Genomic DNA, 22,191 nt, shown 5'->3' on the forward strand with positions numbered 1-22,191 from the left:
CCTCTTTTAAAACTTGGGAAATTGACAAGGCCTTCTTGGGGAGATGAGGCTGAAGGGATGAGTTAGTCCACGGGTAAAGCACTTTGAGGAAGACCCAGAACACATACTGTGCAGCAGAGGGTCCGGGGCAGAGCCGGAGCCCAGCGTCCTGGACTGGAGCTGGTGCCGAGGCTCGGCCACTTGGTAGCTACTGTCAGGAAGGCCTTTGCCTCCTTGTGTCAGTGTATTCGCTTGTCCGAGGGGCACGGTCATTGCTGCTTCAAGGGGATGTGCTGAGGGTTAAAGTCAAAGCTTGGGTCACTCTTGGCACCGATGAACGAGGCCCTCCGCTTGCCCTGTTGGATGCGGGCGTTGAGAGGGTGTGGTAAAGGCTCCCCAGAAAGGGAAAGGGGCTGACAGGGGTGTGCAGGAGTGGGGCCTGTGGCCTGGAGGCCTGAGTGGTCATCCCCGCCCCAGTCCTAAGGGTCCGATCTGTGCCTACCATTCTGTAGGGTGGAAATTAGCATGTTGGGGCATGTGCTACACCTGAGTAGGACTTCATCTTGTCATGTGGGCATTTTGTATTTGATTTTGTATAGCTTATCTCATAAAACCTTGACATCTTTGGAGGTTTTAGGTTCAAGTAAGGCCTCCGTCTCTAGTCTTTAACTTTTAAATTACTTCTATTACTACAAAGGTTAACTTTTTCTAACAGAAACGAGGTGGGGGAGGGGAAGTTGCTTTTTAAACCTTTGTAACTCGCAAAGTCAGTTATCACAGAGCCTGGCACTGAGCGTGACTTTCAGGTTGTAGGTTCCAGGAAGGGCCGGGTGACTGCCGGGTACAACATCTAGTTTTAAGTGCAGGAGTGTTGAGTGTCCGTGGAGAGGCAGCTGCACTCAGAAAGGCCCTGGCAGGTGGGGTCGGCACGAAACTCATGGTCTTTACAACAGAATCCGTGTCCTTTCGAGTCTGTCTTTGTTCACGGTGCAAACCTTGCCCAGACTCTTCCCCAGCCCTTCCCTCAAGGGGGAGCGCGTGAGACCTGCTGCCCCTTAATTATCATCTGTTTCATCTGCTTGTGGCTTTTCTTATTATAATACTGGATGGGCCTTGCACCTTGGCAACGAGGGCGGGACCTGTGCGCCCAGTCTCAGTGCGAGATCATATACCACACACATCTGCTCCCCTGTTCACCATGCCCGCTGCCCCATCCCACTGGGATACCGCCTGTTCCCTTTATGACTGGCAGTAACCAACACTCCTCCGTCTTCATGTGCCTTTCTGAAATGATCTCTATACAAAGAAAGTCATCTCTGAATTTTTTCTCCTTTTCCTCTCCATCCTGTGCCGGTAATTAACATTGTAGCTTTCCCATAGTGAATAACTCAACAATAGTAAATATGAATAAAGCTGGCCCAAGGTGATACAGGACAGGGACTTCCCTGGCGGTCCAGTGGTTCAGTCTCCGTGCTTCCAATGCAGGGAGCGTGGGTTTGATCCCTGGTGGGGGAACTAAGATTCCACGTGTGTGGTGTGGCAAGAAATAAATAAATAAGAAGGTGACACAGGACACCCAGATACCTAATAATCCAGCCTTTCCTACCCCTTTTCTCCACTTGACTATTTAGAGTGGAAGTAGGGTAAAGCAGAAGAATTGGTGAGTCCACGTGGTGTTTGAACTCTAACAATTAGCAGCCTGTAAAATACGTTTACACTTTCCTTTTTCCATTTGCATTACCAGTAGCATCAGAGATTTGGGAAACTGAGTGTTCACAAGAAACTGTAGTTCAATGCAGCAGGTTTTCGCAATGGGAGACTGAGAGTAGAAATAAACCAGTCGACTGACTCCCAGCTCCAGAAGAATAAGGAAATGGGGGAGATGGGAGCGGGGAGGGGTATGGGAGGGGCAGCGCTGGGACTTTTCCCGGACTCTCCTCCGGCCTCTTCTTCCCTCTGGCCACCACCTACTTCCCCATGCTCCTTTCCGCTCCCTGTTCTCCCTGAGGGCCCATCGAGACAGGAAGGAGGTGAGGGCACGTGATCGTTCACGTGAGAGCTGATTTCATCACTTCCTGTCTCAGGATGAGTTCTGAAAGGCTCTTCGGAGCCCCAGTATAATCCGCACCCCCCAAGCCATGTCTCAGGCCACACCCGCCTTCCTCTCCACTTAATGGAGATTAAGAAATCCCAACTAAAGCAGCCCTATCCAGCGCCTTCCTTCCTGTATTAAATGAAGCCATCTTGGCCTTTTTGCACTCAAGTAGGAAAATGACCCCTTTGCAAAGAAAGTTTGATAACTTAAGAGCAGAGAGACTTTGCCTAATTCCCTTCCAGCCCTTGCCTCATGTGAGAGAAGAAAAATGAACCTGGAAAGAGGAGGGGGTGAAATCTGTGGGAATTCCCTTCAGCAGAGGCAGAAATGGAATCGTAGACTTGTCAAACAGAGAGGAAGAAAAGTGGGAAATTCACAGTTGCAATATGGAAGTCAGATAAATCATGTTGTGATTCAGGCCAGGGAATCAAAGCATTTCTTGGCCTCTGGAGGCAATATCCCTGACGTATCAAAAGTACCAAAAACGAAATGGACAATTAGGTGTGAGTAAAACCGTAATAAAAACGGGAGAATCAAAGTTGTTATAATCATGGCAGCAAGTAACATTTCTTGAACTCTTTCTAGATAATAAAACACTTCTGCTTCCATCATTAAATTGGAGCCCAGCAACCTTGAAAGCATTTATGTTGTTATTTAATACATTTTACAGATGAGGATACATTTTAATACATTTCACCTTGGACTTGCCCAAGGTTACAGAAAAGTGGGTAGAATTGCTGGGCTCCATCATGGTTCCTCTGACTGTAGATAACTGCTGCTCTCCTCTGCACCCCGCTGTCATTCTGTGAGCAGAGTTGCCCCATGATGATTTTGCACCTGACGCTATGCTGATACGCATTTTCCCCTTTTACGGATTTTGATTATCAGAATTAATAATGTCTTTAGCATTTTTTTTCCCCAAAAAATCTCTATTACCAAGATGTAGATTTTTCTATCACAAAGTGGTCACGCTCAAGATACAGTTTGCCCCTTAGTGTTAAAGTTTAAGCCACATTTAAGTTGGAAATTAGGAAAGCAAGGCAGGTAGGATACCTCAGTCTACCATCATGTGATTCTCGGCCAGTTTAGTACAAAGGCCTTTGACATCAGAGTTTCTGGGTCCGCCCTCATTACGGTATCTACTGACCAAGAAAACAGCATATAGCCTGGGGATCCCTTGTAATAACTCTAAGTTGGAACCCACCAGTCTGTTGGTGGTAAATGGGGTCTGAAGTGTCTGGAGGGGGCTGTCCTGGGGAAGTTTCTGGAGTACTTGCCAATGAGTGGGTCTCCTCATTCTGTCTGTCTGTAAAGAATCTAAAAGATAAGTTAGGATCTCATTGGCCAGCTCAAGGCTCCCCTCCATACCTCCCCCCACCCACAAATAATGTCATAATGAAGCAACTACGTTATTTTCAAAACCTTTACTGGTATTAACCCCTGATTAATAGTGTCATCACATTTAATCCAGCTATGCTGGAGGAAGGATCACATCAAAGTGCTGGGTCAGGTTCAGTGGCCTGTGGAAACTCAAGTGACAGACTTGGTTTGCGTCTCATCCGGGAGGCTGGGTCCCCTCTCCACCTCTTATTTGATCTCCCCTCCTTACACGGGAATTCTCATACGTGACTCTAGGGAGACCACGTTCTCAGCTCTTCTTTCAACCACAAGACCCTCTTCCAGGGGAAGCGGCCAGCACTGCAGAGACGGTTAATTCCACAAAATCGCCTGAGCCGGGTCCGCCCCGCTGAGGGGTCACACGGCCATCAGGACACGGTGGTCCCTCACTGCATATCATTGAGCAACCACTGCTTGGAAGCCATTCCCAATGTAAACTGTCTCATAGACATGGTGGTTCTCTCTTTCTACACAATATGAGAAGTATCAGTGTCATTTTGTGAATGGAGCTATTAATGATGTTAATGGTGGAGAAAGCATTGAGCTGAGAGTTGGAAAACCTGCTCCAGCCTGGGGAGCATCATCCCTTTGGCCCTGGGGTCCTCCTCTGTGATAGGGGGTCCCCAGTCAGCTCTCCTGTTGCCTCGGCTCTGATGTTCTACGACTAAGAAAATCTCCTCCTACTTAGAATATCTGTGTCAATTATCCCCTAAAAGTTAAAATGAATGCTTCTGAGTATGTTCAGAGGATGCTGATATAAGATTTTGACATTGCTCTAAATAAAGGAATATGAATGCATCCTACGAATGTAGTACCCGGGCGACAGGCATGTAAATCCTCTGTTATCTTTTCTGAATAATGAATTTTATGTCTAGGACTTAAACTTCAGCCATGAAAACTTACAAGATGGACACATGAAAGTAGAGTTACTGTCAGCATTGCAAAACTGATCGTACGCAGCTTCCTTCTGAAAAAGTTGGAAGAATAGGAAGCTGTCATTTTAAAATAGCGTAAAGGGCTTCCCTGGGGGCGCAGTGGTTAAGAATCCGCTTGCCAATGCAGGAGACAGGGGTTCAAGCCCTGGTCCAGGAAGATCCTACATGCCGTGGAGCAACTAAGCCCGTGCGCCACAACTACTGAACCTGTGCTCTAGAGCCCACGAGCCACAACTACTGAGGCTGTGCGCCACAACTACTGAGCCTGTGCTCTAGAGCCCTTGAGCTACGACTACTGAAGCCCGCAAGCCTAGAGCCCGTGCTCCACAACAAGAGAAGCCACCACGATGAGAAGCCTGGGCATTGCAAGGAAGATTAGCCCCCGCTCGCCACAACTAGAGAAAGCCCGCGCGCAGCAATGAAGACACAACGCAACCAAAAATTAATTAATTAATTTTAAAATAAAATAAAATAGCGTAAAACAGGAACAGTTTTTTTTTCTGTTAGGCAGTTGGGGTGTCTGGCATATTTAAACAGAGGAACCACGACTGGTTGTATAACATAGCAGAAAAGGCAGAAGAAGTTATTCTTGCTTTAATTTTGACTGGAAACCTTTCTAGCACCAATAGGAAGCTTTCAGCTCATGTCCAGGGGGAGGTGGTGGGACTTCTGGTCTATGTGCCAGCCCTGCCTCTTATCTGGGAATGATTTTATCCAGGCGCGGCGATTTCTGGTCAGCATGACTATAAGTCACAAAATAATTTCCTCTTCAAATACTCATCTTGGAAGCCTGCAAGGCTAGAACCAAAGTAGTTTAGGAGCAGGCAGGGCTCATTACCAGATGCTCTTTTTTTTTTTTTTTTCTGGTTCGCAGGCCTCTCACTGTTGTGGCCTCTCCCATTGTGGAGCACAGGCTCTGGACGTGCAGGTTCAGCGGCCATGGCTCACGGGCCCAGCCGCTCCGCGGCATGTGGGATCCTCCCGGAACGGGGCACGAACCCACGTCCCCTGCATCGGCCGGCGGACTCTCAACCACTGCGCCACCAGGGAAGCCCCACCAGCTGCTCGTTTTTAAACGTGGACGTGAACGCACCGGGGTGGGGGCTGCAGAGTCAATTCAGTTGCTCTTTGTCTTCAGCGCCTGGCTCGCACTCTCCGTGCTCCCCTCACCCTCTCGGTACCCCCCCCCCCCTTTTCACCACAACGCGTGCTGCGCACAGCCAGGCGTGTGCCAGGGACGGGATGAGCAAGGCGCATGCCTGCCTCAGGGAGCTTCTGGCTTGGTGCAGGAGGACAAGTAGCGGGGAGGCAGCGGGCAGCGCGCTGCGGACATGGCCGTGGCGGAGCGGGCCGCGCTGCCGGCTGCCTTCGGAGCCCGAGGCGCAGGGTGGAAGCCAAGCGTGGCAGGGGCGGCAGGAGGGCAGGCCTCCTGGGCGGTGAGCCTCGGAGACAGGGCCAGCCCTGCCAGGCCGGGCAGGGGCGGATGTGGGGAGGCGCCTGTGGCTGAGGGATCTTGGCGCTAAGGGCGCAGGAGACGGGTGACGGGGAGTGGGGCCCTGAGAGCTAGACGCGGACGTTAAGGAAAAGCGGAAGCACTGGCAAGCCCTGGGTTCCGTGGGAGGGGCAGCGAAGTGCTTGGTAGGTGACCGAAGAGATGTATGTATTGGAGAAAAGCGAAAACTGATGATACTCAGCAGACGGCCTCTCGGGAGTTATTCTTTACCTTTGAGGAGTCCGAGGGTGCTGTTTGCATCTACCGTAACGTGCACTTGGGCCTCCCCGCTGGCCTCTGACCGACCCCCCGACCGAAGTGTCCGCTGTGTTTCGTAAACCTGAGACCGGGAAAGGTGGAAGGAGGGGGTGGGGGCGTGTCTGTGCTCCAACCAAGCTCATCTTTAAAGGCAACACCGTGTCGTGGGCAGGAACCATCCTGAAGCTTTTCCAGCAGAGCTAGATTTCTCAGCACCCCGGCCTCCTCCCCACCCCCGTGTCCCCAAACCAAAGAGCACTTTGGCCTGGGAGCCTGAGACCTGAAGAGGCTGAGTCCGGAGAGAACTGAGCCCCCCACCCGGAGGCTGCCCCGCGTTGCCCAGGAGGCGGCTGTGGGAGCCGAGCCGCGAAGGCGGGCAGCTCGCTTCTCATCCTGGGAGCGATGGGGCCCGTGAACGTCTAAGCAGGAAGGCGATGCGCTGAAATCCGCACGCCCTGCGTTGCCCCGGGCACAGCAGTTTAGAGGAGGGACCGCGGCTGGAGCCCGGGGTCCCGGGAGGGGGGTGGGCCGAACGGAGCCCCGCCCATCTCAGGTGTGCGGGAGCGGAAAGCGAAGGCGACGCCCGGCGTCTGGATGGGCAGCCGAGCGCCTGGCCCCGTGGACGCCGGGATTGGGGGCCGCTGGGGTCGGTTTTGCTCTGGGGATTGAAGTGTGGGACACCCAGCTGGACATGTCCCAGTGGGCCAGGGACTTCACTGCGGTGCCTGGGCTTGGAAGCGCGGCGCGAGCTGAGAGGCCCCAACTCCTTCCCCGCTGTCACTCTGACCCAGGTCGAACACTGTCTCAGGACGAATGACCTTGTAGCTGCCGAACTAGCCTTGGGCTTCAGCTCTACTTCTTCCAGAGCCCGTCTGTCACACAGCAGCCAGAGAGCTGCTCTAAGACCTCTTTTTTTTTTAAAATTTTATTTATTTAGTTTTGGCTGTGTTGGGTCTTCGTTGCTGCGCACGGGCTTTCTCTAGTTGCGGTGAGCGGGGCTACTCTTCGTTGCGGTGCGCGGGCTTCTTACTGCGGTGGCTTCTCTTGCTGCGGAGCACGGGCTCTAGGCGCGCGGCTTCAGTAGTTGTGGCTCGTGGGCTCTAAAGCACAGGCTCAGTAGTTGTGGCATATGGGCTTCAATAGTTGTGGCTCGCAGGCTTCAGTACTTGTGGCTCGTGGGCTCTAGAGCACAGGCTCAGTAGTTGTGGCATGCAGGCTTCAGTAGTTGTGGCTCGCAGGCTTCAGTACTTGTGGCTCGTGGGCTCTAGAGCGCAGGCTCAGTAGTTGTGGCTCGTGGGCTTCAGTGGTTGTGGCTCACGGGCTTCAGTGGTTGTGGCTCACAGGCTTCAGTAGTTGTGGCTCACGGGCTTCAGTAGTTGTGGCTCACGGACTCTAGAGCGCAGACTCAGTAGTTGTGGCTCGTGGGCTTCGGTAGTTGTGGCTCGCGGGCTCAGTAGTTGTAGCTCGCGGACTCTAGAGAGCAGACTCAGTAGTTGTGGCGCACGGGCTTAGTTGCTCCACGGCATGTGGCATCTTCCCGGTCCAGGGCTCGAACCCGTGTCCCCTGCATTGGCCTGCGGATTCTTAACCACTGCGCCACCAGGGAAACCCCTAAGACATAAGTCTTAACTCTCTAATACAGTCTGATAGGTCAAACTTCATATTTCCTTGTTGTAATTTGTGTTTATTTAATATAGATGAGGTCATGCATCTTTTCCTATATTCCTTCTTTGTTTGCAGTTTATTTTTCTGGGAACTGTTTCTTTAAGCTTTTTACCCATTTTTTGTTATTGGTTCATCATTATCCATCCCTTCTAATTATCCTTTTCATTACACATTAGGTTTGTACCGTATGTGCTGTTTTGTACGTATTGAACTGAATGTTACAGCTTTTCATTTTATCGAAAACCCTCCATAAACATGTATGTACCTATTACAGTATAATATTCTATTCCTGTGACTGTATCGTGATTTCCTTACCATTCCCTGGTAGATGAACATTTGGAGAATCTCTACTTTTTCACTAATGTAAGTAACAATACAAAACATTTCTGTGGAGAAAACTTTACTTTCTGCATGTATGTCCTTAGGCCCCAGTAGCCAGATAAGAGGTTAGAGTAGGAATGTTTCTGAGTCACTTGACAGTCACAGCTTGTTTTCACCGAGCAGAATTGCACGTTTGTGCCCAGTGACTTGTTCCTCAGCTGGAGGTGTGTGGGGCGTACCCAGTCAGGCCACATTCCTCCTCAGAGGCAGCACTGATCCAGCCATCACACATCCTCTGTCCTGCAAAAGACTGGACAGAAGTGCCAATGGCTTTCCTCTTGTTTCTCCATCCTCGGCATAAGCTGAGAACATTCTGCTTCCTTCTTCTCCTTCCAGGGTGATAAGCATGGTTCGTTAGCTGCACATCAGGGGTAGGTCATCTAAATATTTATTTATTGGGCTGCACTGGGGTCTTTGTTGCGGCACACAGATCTTTAGTTGCAGCATACGAACTCTTAGTTGCAGCATGCATGCGGGGTCTAGTTCCCTGACCAGGGATCATACCCGGGACCCCTTCATCAGGAGCACTTAGTCTTAGCCACTGGACCACCAGGGATATCCAGGGGTAGGTCATCTAGATGACAGTAGTAGCAGTGAAATTGATGCAGAAGAGGGGAGAATAAGCAAAGGAGATTTATAATCTTAGTGTAGGTTCTTGACTGCCCTGTCCTGGGGGTACAGAGTGGGGAGTCCTCTCCCTGACTGGCAGGGGGCATCCCTTTAACAGCCTCAGGCAGCCGGTATCAGGGAGCCCCGTCAGCGGATGCAGAGTCCGGATCCAGCTTCTCCTAAGGGTGGCGGCAGCCACTCAGCAGAGGGGAAGCAGTGTGCCTGAGGCTGCATTCGGACACCTGTGGGCAGCCTCCCACCTACAGCTCCTCAGCTCTGAGAGAGCAGCCCTTCTGTCAGCTCACCGTGATGAACCAGGTCTGGATGTGGGTCTTCTTGTTATGAATAGTAGTGGTATTAATATTAGTCATAGTGATCGTTCATCTCCATCATGCACTGAGCAGCCTTGCATTCTCCTTTTCAGTCTCATCTGGACTCTACCAGGTTGATGCTATTCTTATCGCCACTTTGCAGAGTGGAAAACTTGAGATTTTGAGAAGAAACTTGCCCCCGTTTTGTATAAAATCCAAGATGACTCATTGTAAGTTGCTGATCCACAGTCACAAGTGTCCAACTGTCTTCTGAGGCATCACTGGTCTACTTCCTTCTAATCCCTACTTGTGTGTTCACGTCAAGGCTGGGTTTATTTGAGGGTGGACTGAGGAGTGGCCCGGGGTGGAAGTGATGCGGGAGGAGGCCTTGACCACTGCCTAGTGTGGTTTGGTCCCCCAGGTGTGCATGGGCGTCCCCACGCAGGGTGCCCGAAGCGTTTCCTTGGTCGTCAGCACACTGCGCAGGGGCGGGTGATAGGCGTCGCCCGCTCTCCCTGTGGCTGGCAGCCTTTACCACCTCTGCTCCTGCTATCCTACAACTGGAAGCGCCCAGTTTTATTTTTCAATTGTGATAAAATACACATAACATACGTTTCATCCATTTTTTAGTGCACGGTTCAGTGGCATGAAGGACATTCATGTTGTTGTGCGGTCATCACCACCAGCATCTCCAGAACCCTTCTCATCTTGCAGAACTGACACTGTGTACCCGTTAGGTCCCCATCCTCCCTCCCACCAGCCCTTGGCAACCACTATTCTACTGTCTGTCTCTGTGAATCTGATACTCCAAGTACCTCGTATAAGTGCAATCATACAGTATTTGCCCTTTTGCGACTGGTTTATTTCTCTTAGCATATTGTCCTTAAAGTCCATCGATGTTGTAGCCTGTGTTAGAATTCCATTCCTTTTTATGGGTGAATAATATGCCATTGCTTGCAGAGACCACATTTTGGTTTTTTTGTTCGTCCATTGATGGACACTTGAGCTGTTTCCACTTTCTGCTTTTGTGAATAATGCTCTTATGAACAGGGGTGTGCAAATATCTGTTAGATAGTGTACAAGTGTGTACTTTCGGTTGTTTGGGGTATGCACCCAGTGGTGGAATTGATGGGTCACATGGTAATCCGATGTTGAATTTTTTGAAAATCACTCATTCTGGTCTCCACAGTGGCTGCACCAGTTTACATTCCCACCAGCAGTGCACGAGGGTGCTAATTTCTAAACTTCCTCAACAACACTGTTTATTTTCTGGTTTTTTGCTTTGTTTGTTTGTTTGTTTCTATAACAGCCATCCTAATGGATGTGAGCTGGTCCAATAAGTTTTTGCAAGAGAAAGTCTATGAGAATTAGTTGACAAATGGTTCTTCCTTTGCCGCTAATGAAGGTCAACCTCTTTCATGGAAACTTACTGGTTTAAATATGATTATTCAGTGCAGTTTTCTATGTGGAAATCGTGTCTCCCCGAGACTCTGTGGGTCCTTGCATGCTTTTGGATTGATTGAATTTTGATCCGTCACGAAAACCTCACCAGCCCTAAGTTTGTACGTGTCCAGCTCTGCCCTCATCTTTCAGCTATGAAGGTATTACAGATTGTAGACTTTAACATGGCCACTTTTTAAATGATCTAGTTATTATTTCTCCTTTCTCTCCTTTTTCCTGATGTCAGCTTGCAAACATTTTACTGTTTGTAGCTCTTTTTAGTTATTTATTTATTTTGCGGTACACGGGCTTCTCACTGCTGTGGCCTCTCCCGTTGTGGAGCACAGGTTCCGGATGCGCAGGCCCAGCGGCCATGGCTCACGGGCCCAGCCGCTCCGCGGCATGTGGGATCTTCCCGGACCGGGGCACGAACCCGCGTCCCCCGCATCGGCAGGCGGACTCTCAACCACTGCGCCACCAGGGAAGCCCATGTTTGTAGCTCTTTTTAAAGGAAGAAGCTAGTATAGATAAATAGTTAAGAGCACAAGGAGGTGGGACCAGCCAGATTTGGATTCAAATCCAAGTCTATCTAGGAAAAATGTTTACTTCTCCAAGACTCAGCTTTCTCATCTTTACTGTGAATATTGGCTACTTTCATAGGCTTGTTTTAGGGCTTATAAATGCCTGGCAAGATGCCTGGGCAGGGTAACAGCCAATACATGGTAACTGTCATCATCATTGTCATCGTCACTGTCATCACCACCATCGTCATCAAAGCAATAAGCTCCATTATTTCTTAGAAGTTTTGCTTTGAAAAGAGGAATAAAGAAGAATATTTAAATAACCCAACAAAGCTAAAACATACTAGGAAATTTGACCTCCAAACATAGCAAGGAATGAACTCTATGCCACCCCTTACTCTATCCAAATTATGGATTAAAGAGTGCAGGGATCCAGCATGGAGGAGCAATGAATATTAATAGATAGAAAAGTACGTCTATAGAAACTACCAAGTACTGCAAAACAAAGGCTATCATATTTGGAGTACCGAGGAGGTGTGTTCTTACTTTAAACTCCCTGTTTTTTTTTTACATTTTATTTTTGTGTTGTAATTAAATGGTCTTTTTAGGTCCGTTTGGGATTGACCCCAGGGGTGATAGAGAGGACCTTTCAGAGAGGCTTGAGACCCCATCAGAGACACTGTAGGTTTAACCCATTTGTTTGCTTCCAACTTATTACTCTTAGCATTGTTATTATTTTGTAAGCTTCCTAAGGCTTTTGAAAGTAATTGATTATTTGAACTCTACTTTCCCCAAGTGTAGGAAGGAAATACGTAGCTAGAGAGTGAGGCAAACAGTGCCTCATGGAACACGTAGAACCACAAGAAAAACAAAGTTCAGTCTTTCCTGCTTTCTGGCAGGTTTCTCGTTCAGTCTCTCTCACTGCTTGTCTAAGTGACGAATGTTTTCCAAGTGGCCAATTCTAAGGCAGATTGGGTTTTCGGTTCCAGTTTCTCATTGAGGCTGGAATTTCCTGGGGCAGATTTTAGCTTTGCTTTTGAGAGATCACATCGAGTCCCTCAATTAGGTTCCTTTATGCCTTTATTCCCTCCGTCGTCTGACTCACATGTGGGTTCTTCTCATTAAAATTTTAAAAATCACTCACTAAGCAAGATAGCCTGTCACTTGCCCGTTTCTCAGAACAGCGGTAGGATTTCGGGTGAACACAGAACGCTAAAGCAAGACTCACACGGCAAGGTCATCCGTGCAAACACTCCGTGGTGTGTCCAGAGCATCCTTCGTGGTCCTTGGTGACACCTGCGGGGTCCGTGCACTGAGCGCATGCGTGGGAACAGGCTTGTTGCTCAGAGCCTCAGCCCCGGATGGAGGGAGCCTGCTGGAGGCTGAGGCAGGCTGGGTGGAATGCCGGGCTCACAGCTTTAATTGAGCTTCTGGGAAAAACAGAAAAATATGCGTGACCTCTGTGGCCATTGCTAGCAGGGAAAGTCGCTTGCAAGGAGGATTATTTGAGTCTCCTTGGTCTGTAAAACTTGACTGAGATTTCTTCTCCAGCATTGTATTCCACATAAAAGAAGTCTGTCTTGTATATACCCAACGGGCGTTGGTGTTAGGTATTTCCTGCCCCAAGCATCGCCATCCTGCAAGCCCCAGATGGTCCCTGGCAACTCCCTTCTCAGTAAATACATTTGATGACCAGAGAGGAGGGTCCTGGGTTGCCTTCCTCAGGGCAGTGCGGCAGGGGTGCGTGTAGATGTCTGCGGAGGCCGCTCCCAGGGTCTCATCTGGGGAACGGGAACGCAGACTTTCTACTTCAACGTGGATATTGGAGAGGGAATTTAAAGGAGTATGCTCACCTCAGATGCTTCTGGAAACTTTGTTCTGCTTAACGTTTCTGACCTCATACCCCAGGAAATACCCATCTGCAAAGCATTCTGCGTTCTGTCGCCACCCTGCCCATCACAGGTGTGTGCGTATGTAAGTGTGCGTGTTGGGGGGTTGGGTAGAAAACGATAGGCAGAGGAAGCAGAAGGATAATGCTTTATGGAGTGCTGGGCTCTGAAAACTTCCCAGAAGTTTGTATGTATCTGCGTGGTGTGTATGCATGTGGGTGGGTGTAAGATCACGTGTGTGGATACTGACGTACTGAACAATAGACACACGCTGGCAACACTGCCATAGAGAGGGAGTGTCCGTGGTGATCCTCCGAGGTGCCCCACCAGCTGGGGATCTCAGATGCCGGGGATCTCAGATGCCAGGGACGGATGCCGTGCACCCACCAACCGGTGAGGCTGGGTCTCTTCCCCTTGGAGGAGGCAGTGCCTGTGGGCCCCTGAGGGTGCGTCTGTGGGAAGGTTGGCGCGTCGCCTTCACACCAGCAGTGGGAGAGGCAGAATCCCCAGTATTTGGGGTCAGAGTGTCCTCTGTGGTCACACGTGTGTTTCCAGCCCTTCAGGTCCCCGGCTGGGAAGCTGATTGGTGGGCGCCCGATGGTCATGCCTTTCCTTCTCACAGCACATTTGAAAGACCTCCCTGGAGGATGGCCATGAGGCTGGGGGGTGGCTTATTTCACACCTGACAAGATGAGGTTGGCCTCTAACTCAGAAAGCATCATTTTTTTAAAAAAAAAAAATTTATTTATTTTTGGCTGTGTTGGGTCTCCGTTGCTGTGCGCAGGCTTTCTCTAGTTGGGGCGAGCGGGGGCTACTCTTTGTTGCGGTACGCGGGCTTCTCATTGCAGTGGCTTCTCTTGTTGCGGAGCACGGGCTCTAGGCACGCGGGCTTCAGTAGTTGTGGCACATGGGCTCAGCAGTTGTGGCTCGCGGGCTCTAGAGCGCAGGCTCAGTAGTTGCGGTGCACAGGCTTAGTTGCTCCGCGGCATGTGGGATCTTCCCGGACCAGGGCTCGAACCCGTGTCCCCTGCCTTGGCAGGAGGATTCTCAACCACTGCTCCACCGGGGAAGCCCAGGAAGCATCATTTTTAATATCTCCTCTGTGCCTAGAACTTTCACTGGGTACTAGATGCCTGGGATTTCACCAGAAGCCGCTGTGTTACTGGCTCAGGTTGGGATCCCAGTGGGTCACTCACTTACCTAGTAGTTCCTGTCTGTCCTCCCAGGACAGCAGTGCATGCATGTACACGCACACATGCACACACACACACGCACGTAGAAACATCAAACAGAGAACATGTCACCATATGTTTCCACTGAAGGTACAAAAAGAGGAACTAGGAAATGTACGCCCGCCATGCTATTTGGGCTGAAGAGCTCAAGAAACGACAAGCACATGTAACCCTAAATCAGGTAGCTTTAAACCAGGAGTACAGACCCTTCACTAAAGTTATCTCCTTGTATGATTATTCTCATTTTAGGTAATAGGGCTGCTTTTCTACTTCAAATGCCCAGTAGCTTCCCACACAGACCCTCTAATACAGAGTTGGAAATTAGCACATGGAGACGAGACGTTTTTAGTTCTTCTTTAGTGCTGGCAGGTGGTTTAGAAAGTCAAGGTTTTCTCGTGTTTGTGCATCACTGAGCCTGATGCTGGCATGATGCTGGTGTGGCCCAAGAGGTAGAGAATCCCCTCAGATGATTTAAAGCTGAAAGATTCAATGCAGTTTCCTAAGCCCCCTAAGTAGCGGCCCGGCCCCAGAACCATGATGTGGAGAAAGCGCTTCCGGATTCCCTGCCTCTGAGCTGCAAGGCTGGAGTCCTTCTCCCTTAGTTACAAGAAAAACAAAAGCTCAGGACACACGTTCTGAGCTGCTGATGTGCGAGGACTAGCCCGCATCCCCGTTCTCTGGCCCGTCGCCCCCCCCAGCTTCAGCATGGCACCCGCCTCTCCCCACCTGGGCTTTTTCCTGCTGGCTCTGCCCATCTTTGCTCCTTCTTTTTCTTCAGCTGAGTTGTTGGGGAATTCCTTTCCCCAGCGTTAGGAGGACCACAGTCCATCTGCTCGTGGTGTTGAGACCGAGATTTCATTCCAATCTGTCTAGAACTTTAAATCCTAAAATAGCTGAAGTTGAAAAGCATTAGATCTATCACAGCTCTTCTCCAAGTTCGTGTGCGTACAGATCTCCCAGAGAGCTTGTTAAAATCCGGGTTCTGATCGAGTAAATCAGGGTCAGAATCAAGCTCCCAGAAGGTGATAAGGGACAAGGGCCATTCTCCACCCAGACTGCAGGTCACAACCACCTAGGGAGGCCTCGCTCCTAGAGATGCATGTTTAGGTGATTTAGGATGAGACCCGGGTTAAGATAAGATGCCCGGTACACAGCCAGAGTTAAGAAATACTGGTGTAAGGGTTTAAACTTCATTTAACGGCTACATGCACAGAAGGGAAATTGAAGTCACTTCCAAACCATTGCCCTAACCTGTGGTGTGACCCTAGGAAAGTAATTTCCTTTTAGCCCCATCAGATTTCCAAAGGGAAAGACATTTATTGCTTTTTCTTGCAATATATATATAGGGCTATTTGAATGAAAGAATGTTGTCCTGCTTAATTTTAGCCTGGTTATTTTCATTCTGACAGAGCCTTAACCTCATTCAAGCCCAGAATAGATCATCATCCCATCTTATTTCTCTCTTTTGAGTCATAGGGCAAAGTGGGCTTTACACCTTCTTTGCTCAGTTTAGCTTCTTCTAGACCAAGAAATCAAAATGGGGCAAGTTGCCCCCAAGGGAGCGAAAATTGGTTCTTGGCACATGGGAAAATCTTAGATATTATGATAGTTTGTGGCCCTCCAGAGCTCAGGCCTACCTGACAAAATCCTATTTCTTTGTATTTAATTTTTAATTTTTAATTTAATTAAAACTTTCTCCTTAAGAGATGATAATGGAAAAAGGTTGAGAAACTGTGTTCTAGACAAAGACAACCGAAACCAAGCTTGTATGTCCTTCCTGAGATGGGTATCCTGAGCTCTGCCTGGGGAAGTTTTGTGGTAGCTTTTCTGAGAGGTGAAATTTGGGCTTAACAACAATGAATTCCAGGAGGAAACTTCAAAAGCATTTTTCTCTCTTCTCAGTAAAATAATATTCTCTCGATGAAAAATTTGAGTTCCAGAAGCATCTAGTTATGAGCGCTCTTGCTGATGGAACATTCTGGAATGTGATCTGGCGGTCAGACACTCCTGGGTGTCAATCCTGGCTCTCTCCTTCCCTCCTGGCTCTCATCAGGTTCTTGTACCTCTTTAAGCTTCATTTGCATGTGTACAATGGAAATAAAACTTACCAGATAGAGTTGTTGTTCAGATGAAACGTGAATTGGGTGTAATGAATGTAAAACAGTATCTGGTACATAAAAAGTGCTTCAATAGTGGTGGGAGAAGTAGTGGTTATTAATGTCTAACTATCCATCTATATATCTACCTACCTACCTATCAATCAGCCACCTACCTGTTACCATCATCATCTAAGTGAAATATCTGTGGGCACAAAGCAATCTCCTGAATCAGACTGTGTCCTCACCAAACCGGAGCGACTCCACATAACTCCTTCACAGATCAGCCTTTCTTTTTTTATTTTTTTAATTTTTATTTTGCTGTGTTGGGTCTTCGTTTCTGTGCGAGGGCTTTCTCTAGTTGCGGCAAGCGGGGGCCACTCTTCATCGCGGTACGCGGGTCTCTCACTGTCGCGGCCTCTCTTGTTGCGGAGCACAGGCTCCAGACGCGCAGGCTCAGTAGTTGTGGCTCACGGGTCCAGTTGCTCCGCGGCACGTGGGATCCTCCCAGACCAGGGCTCGAACCCGTGTCCCCTGCATCGCCAGGCGGATTCTCAACCACTGCGCCACCAGGGAAACCCTCAGATCAGCCTTTCTGAGCTAATGGGATTAACGGATACACACTACAATATATAAAGTAGACAAAGAACAAGGACCGACTGTAGAGCACAAGGAGCTATACTCAGTATCTTGTAATAACCTGTGATGGAAAAGAACCTGAAAAAGAATACATATATACCTATGTATAACTGAAGCACTTTGCTCTACACCTGAAACATTGTAAGTCAACCATAATTTAGTTAAAAAGAAAGTAGGTGGCGAGCGCTCCCCTCTCCCCGGGTCCCTGAGGATGGCTGAGCCTGGGGGGATGCATTTATGCAACAGCTCTTTCTGCAGTGCTGACAGCGGTTAGACTAAGTGGCCTGGAGAAGCAAGAACGTATTCGTGCAAGCAAAGTTGATCCTAGATCCCATTAGCCAAAGTGGCCTATGATTTCTTCCTGCTGTTGCAAAATAGAGAAATAGAGTTGGATTTACTTTAGCCAAAGTAAATACAACAACCAAAAAAAAAAAAAAAAGATTAAGGTTTTAAAAAGAAAGAAAGAAACCAAGAAAGAAAAATGCATATAGACCAGGGAAATTAATACTTTTTATATAAGAAAAGAATTGTAGTCTTTTGTGACCTCAAAACCAGCCCTCTCCGAAAGCTTTTATTTTGCTCTCATATCTATTGTTTATTCCACTTGGCAAGCACTGTTGTTTAGAAACTTGGTCTTGGTGAACGCTATTATTATTGTTTGGAATACGAGCCCCTCAAAGCACTGTGACGTGGAAAAGAAAGCCAAGCTAAGCTGGGCTTGCCGCAAGTCTGTTATTATCTCAGAGAATCATGTTCAAAAATGCATTCGGGTTTGTGTAAATGCAGAACTCGGGTGAGTGTGATAAAAGCCTTACCCACAAGTTCCCAGGACACTTTTATTTATTTATTTATAATTTATTTATTTATTTATTTGTGGCTGCACTGGGTCTTCGTTGCGGTGCACGGGCTTCCCATTGCGGTGGCTTCTCTTGTTGCGGAGCACGGGCTCTAGGCGCACGGGCTTCAGTAGTTGCGGCTTGTGGGCTCAGTAGTTGCGACACGTGGACGTGTTGGGATTGCAGCCAGCTTCAGCTCTTCCCGCTTCCCGGCCCAGTTTGTCTAGAATCATTGGGATGTTACATGCGGGCTCAAGAACAGGAGTGTGCCCTAAGGGGTTTACATTCCTGCGATGCCTAGGTGAGCAGAGGGCCCTGGGACCACACACACTGGAGGAGAAGGAGGGTCAGGGAAGGCCTCTCAGCAGAAGGGCCATCTCCCCTGAGACCTGCGGGATGAACTGCCCTGCGACAGGGGCTGCAGGAGCCAGGATCCTGGAGGGAGGCAGTGGTGGGAGGTAGAGGATAATGGACCAGTCACCAGGGCCTTGGGAGCAGCGCTAAGGGGTTCAGACGTTATCTGGAGGCTAGTTTTATGCAAGGAGTGACCTGGGTGGTCTTGCACAAAGGATTAAGGTATTCCTGTCGAGGGATGCTGTGTGAGGCTGGCCCAGCCATCCAGGCAGGGGCTGGACCCCGAGTCCACTGAGCAGGTGTCGCGTGGCCTGGGTCTTCTCCACTCTACCGGCCTGGCCTGCGTGCCACACACGTTATTCTTGGTCATAGTCAAGGTGTATGTTATCACATTGTCGTTTCTACTAAAGAAGATGCTCAGACCTCTTCTGTTCTTTCGGATTTATGATGTTACCTGTTCAAGACTCTTTGGGGCGAGTCCCAGGCGAGCCCCTGGGCTGCCAGGATTTTGGGACGGAGCTGCTGTATTCTGATTATTATATGGCAGATTTTCTGGCCACAGAAATAGCAGCTGGTAAATTCCTGCAGCAGAGAGCGAACAGCATAGCATCCTGGTAACATTAAAAACCCAGCACGCTTACCAAAGAACTTTCTTCGGCTCTGAGAAGAGGGGAGTGACATGGCTGAAGCTTCCAGTAGATACACGTGAGAACAGAAAAGATGTAAGCTGGCTTCTCCCTGGTGGTGTTTGCTGTCTGGATGGCAGGACAGCAGTAAGCACCTTAAACAGCTTCAAAATAATGGCAAAGCTGTGGTCAGTAGGTGCCAATGGTTTTTGTACAAATTGACCATGGATGGTGGGTGTAGAGTGAAATTATCCAAGAGGAGTTCAGGGAAGGCCCTCTGGCCAGAAGGAAGCCTAGCGATTGGCCGAGAGGGGAAGCAAGGCGTTCCAGGCGGAGGTCAGGAGAAGCACCCCCCATAGTAAGGAGCTAAAAAGCTTTTGCTGAGCCACAGGGCCTGGCTGAAACAGCGGCGTTTGCCTGAGCCAGGAGGATGCTGTTGAGGATGGGGTGTGGGAGCACTCAGGTCCTCCACGCTGAGCCACCTGGAATTCAAGGTAGAATCCGCAGAATACATTCATTCCTGTGTGACACAATCCTAATTAGTTTTTCCTCTAACTGCTCACCAGACACAGCTACTTGGTTCCTCCCTCCCTCCCTCCTTCCCTTCTTTCCTTCCTTCCTACCTTTCCTCCTTCCTTCTTGATTCTTATCTTTATAATTTGGTAATGTTTTCCTTAATAATCCTATTTTGATTCCTTAAAAACCCGATTTCCTAGCAAGCGAGGAGTAGCAGTTTCACCTCCCCTGCTTTATCATTTTATCCCTGCTTCTCTCCTGCTGTCAGCTTTATGTCTGGGTGACTCTGCTCATCCTGGAGGGACTGTGTGGAGAGAGCTTAGAGCCCGGGTCCTGTGGGCAGTCGACTGACCCGACATCAAGGATGCTGCTGGCCAGGGACAGCCTGTTCTCGACGCCGCAATAATGTATTTGTGTCGGTACAGCACTTCCCTGGCTCTCTTTCCTCGTTTGAAAAACTGGGATACAAACATCTGTGTATCTACATGCAGGAATTTCATAGGATCTGAAGAAAAGTCTCCACGCATTTAAAAAAGGATGAGACATGTAGCTATTTAAATAACCATGTTGAGAGTGATTACCATCGTTGGAGGTTTGGGGGCAGCTATTTTAGAAAGGACTCAAAATGGCGATTGTAATTTACCCACTGTTTTAAATTTTTGAATGATCGGAATATCGTACATGAAAGGATTTCAGGAACTCAGAAGTTTTCTGGTTTTCCTCCATATGTCCCTATATGGGCCTAAATGGAACATCTAAAGGAGAGCCTTCTTCTGTTTCCAGATCGCGGAGGGAATGGCGTACATTGAGAGGAAGAACTACATCCACAGGGACCTACGAGCTGCTAACGTCCTGGTCTCCGAGGCCCTCATGTGCAAAATCGCAGATTTTGGCCTTGCTCGAGTGATTGAGGATAACGAGTACACAGCCAGGGAAGGTACGTTCCCGGAACGACCCTTAGGTGTTTGGTTATTGTTTAATTTTATTTTGTTTTTGCCTGGTTTTTTTTGTTTGTTTGTTTTTTTGCGGTACGCGGGCCTCTCACTGCTGTGGCCTCTCCCGTTAGCGGAGCACAAGCTCCGGACGCGCAGGCTCAGCGGCCATGGCTCACGGGCCCAGCCGCTCCGCGGCACGTGGGATCTTCCCGGACCGGGGCACGAACCCGCCTCCCCTGCATCGGCAGGCGGACTCCCAACCACTGCGCCACCAGGGAAGCCCGTTTTTGCCTGTTTTTAACAAAGTAATTACAATAGGCATCATTAGAAAAAGAATTCATTTGGTACAATACTCAAAATGTACCATAGTTGCTGTTTATTCTAGTAATTGTTTTGAAAAATTACTCTCTTGATTAGCTCTGCAAGGTACTTTTATAAAATTTACAAATGCTGTCGTTTGTATTTCGATTAAGCAAGGCAAAACAAAATGAGATTTGACAGGATCATGATTCTTTGTTCATATTACTTGTTAGAGCTTTTCACCAGAACAGTGAAGTATACTTTCCTTAACTATCGAGAAAATATTTGTAACAATAAGTCTATACTCTATATTCTGGCCTTTTAACTACAAATTAAAACATGGAAATTATCACACACACAGAAGTAAATATAACACTACAACAATACACTCCTTTATTTTCCCACCTTCCATATTATATATGTAAACCAAAAAACGCACAGAGTAAATCTTCGAGTTCCTGGCCTGTCATTCTGGGGCCAGCCCTGTCTGGGGCTGCACTGACCTTTCCTGTTGCAGATTCTTCTCTGTTGCTTATGATCTGAGGATTCTGATGGTCTCACTCGTGAAAGTTGAGTGGGTTTTTTTGCAGTGCTTTCTCTCTTCTGAAAGAGCCAAGCACTTTCTTCGACATTCCTAAGAATTGTTAAACAAGGATTATTTTAACTACATGTGTGTTATTTCTGGAAGGTACCCACAGAATTTATAGAGGTGACAAACAAATTGAAACTTGATTGATTTGATTTGTCTAGCATCTCCTGCATTCGTCATACTTACGGTAGTTCTCCTGCCTCACGTTTGCATTCTCTTAGGTGGATTATAATTTATCCTTGGCCTTAATTATCTTCAGCGAAGTGGCAGGTCAAGGAAAATAGTCTGAGGAGAAGTAGCTAAAAGGTAGTGAGCACCTGCAGCGTGGCAGCGGCTATTCTAAGTGCTTTCCATACATCATCTCATTTATCTTTGCAATAACCCTATGTGATAAGTAGTAGTATTGTTTCCACCTTATAGATGAGAAAAAAGGAGAGGTTCAGAAGCTTCTGAGGACCCATAGTAAGTGCTAGAGCCAGGACTCAAACCCAGGAGATGTGGCCTCAAAGTGCATGAGTCGGAATTTATTACATCGGTTTTGTAGAATTTGACAAGCCTAGAGTCTCACAGAAATAACCGTTCTCACGAGAAACAGGTGGCCTAATGCAGAGAGCTCGGGTCCTAGAACGAAACAGTAGGTCACCTCAGGGCAAAAGTCAGGATATTTACCCTCACTGGTATTTCCTCTGTGCCAAGCATGCAGACCCACCCACTTAACCCTGATGGCAACAGGGGAGGTTCTGCTGTTTACTCATTTCATGGATGGAAGTGCCAAGAAGGTGCAGAAACAGTAAGTGTCTTGCCGGGGTCATACCTGGCTGGAAACAGCAGAACCGGGAGTCAAGCCCCTCCAAGGCCATGCTGGACCCCAGGCTCCACCCAGCCACGCCCCACGCATAGGTCCCGCCCCTGGCCCCGCCCCAACCACAGCCCCGCCCTTCCTGGCCCCGCCCTGTGCGCTAGGTCTGGACTTCACAGAAAAGTCTAAAGCAAAGACATAGTGAAGGCAAATGTATTTTAAAAATTCTATAGTAGTTGGTGGAAAGCCCTTGCCTTTCCAGGGTGCAGGAGTGCCCGAGTCCCCTGCTTCCCTTG

The 22,191-nt window shown here is 48.7% G+C and overlaps 1 protein-coding gene across 9 annotated transcripts in view; it reads left to right on the forward strand.

Moving 5' to 3' along the window:
* Nucleotides 1-22,191, forward strand: part of LYN (LYN proto-oncogene, Src family tyrosine kinase) — a 111,319-nt gene that overhangs the window by 79,611 nt on the left and 9,517 nt on the right. For all 9 annotated transcript variants that reach the window (XM_033437626.2, XM_033437630.2, XM_033437627.2 and 6 more), the window contains one exon: nt 20,056-20,209. In XM_033437626.2, the coding sequence (XP_033293517.1) occupies nt 20,056-20,209 (154 nt within the window). The remainder of the gene's footprint in view (nt 1-20,055; nt 20,210-22,191) is intronic.

This window comes from Orcinus orca, chromosome 17, assembly GCF_937001465.1.
Source record: "Orcinus orca chromosome 17, mOrcOrc1.1, whole genome shotgun sequence".
Classification (NCBI taxonomy): domain Eukaryota; kingdom Metazoa; phylum Chordata; class Mammalia; order Artiodactyla; family Delphinidae; genus Orcinus; species Orcinus orca.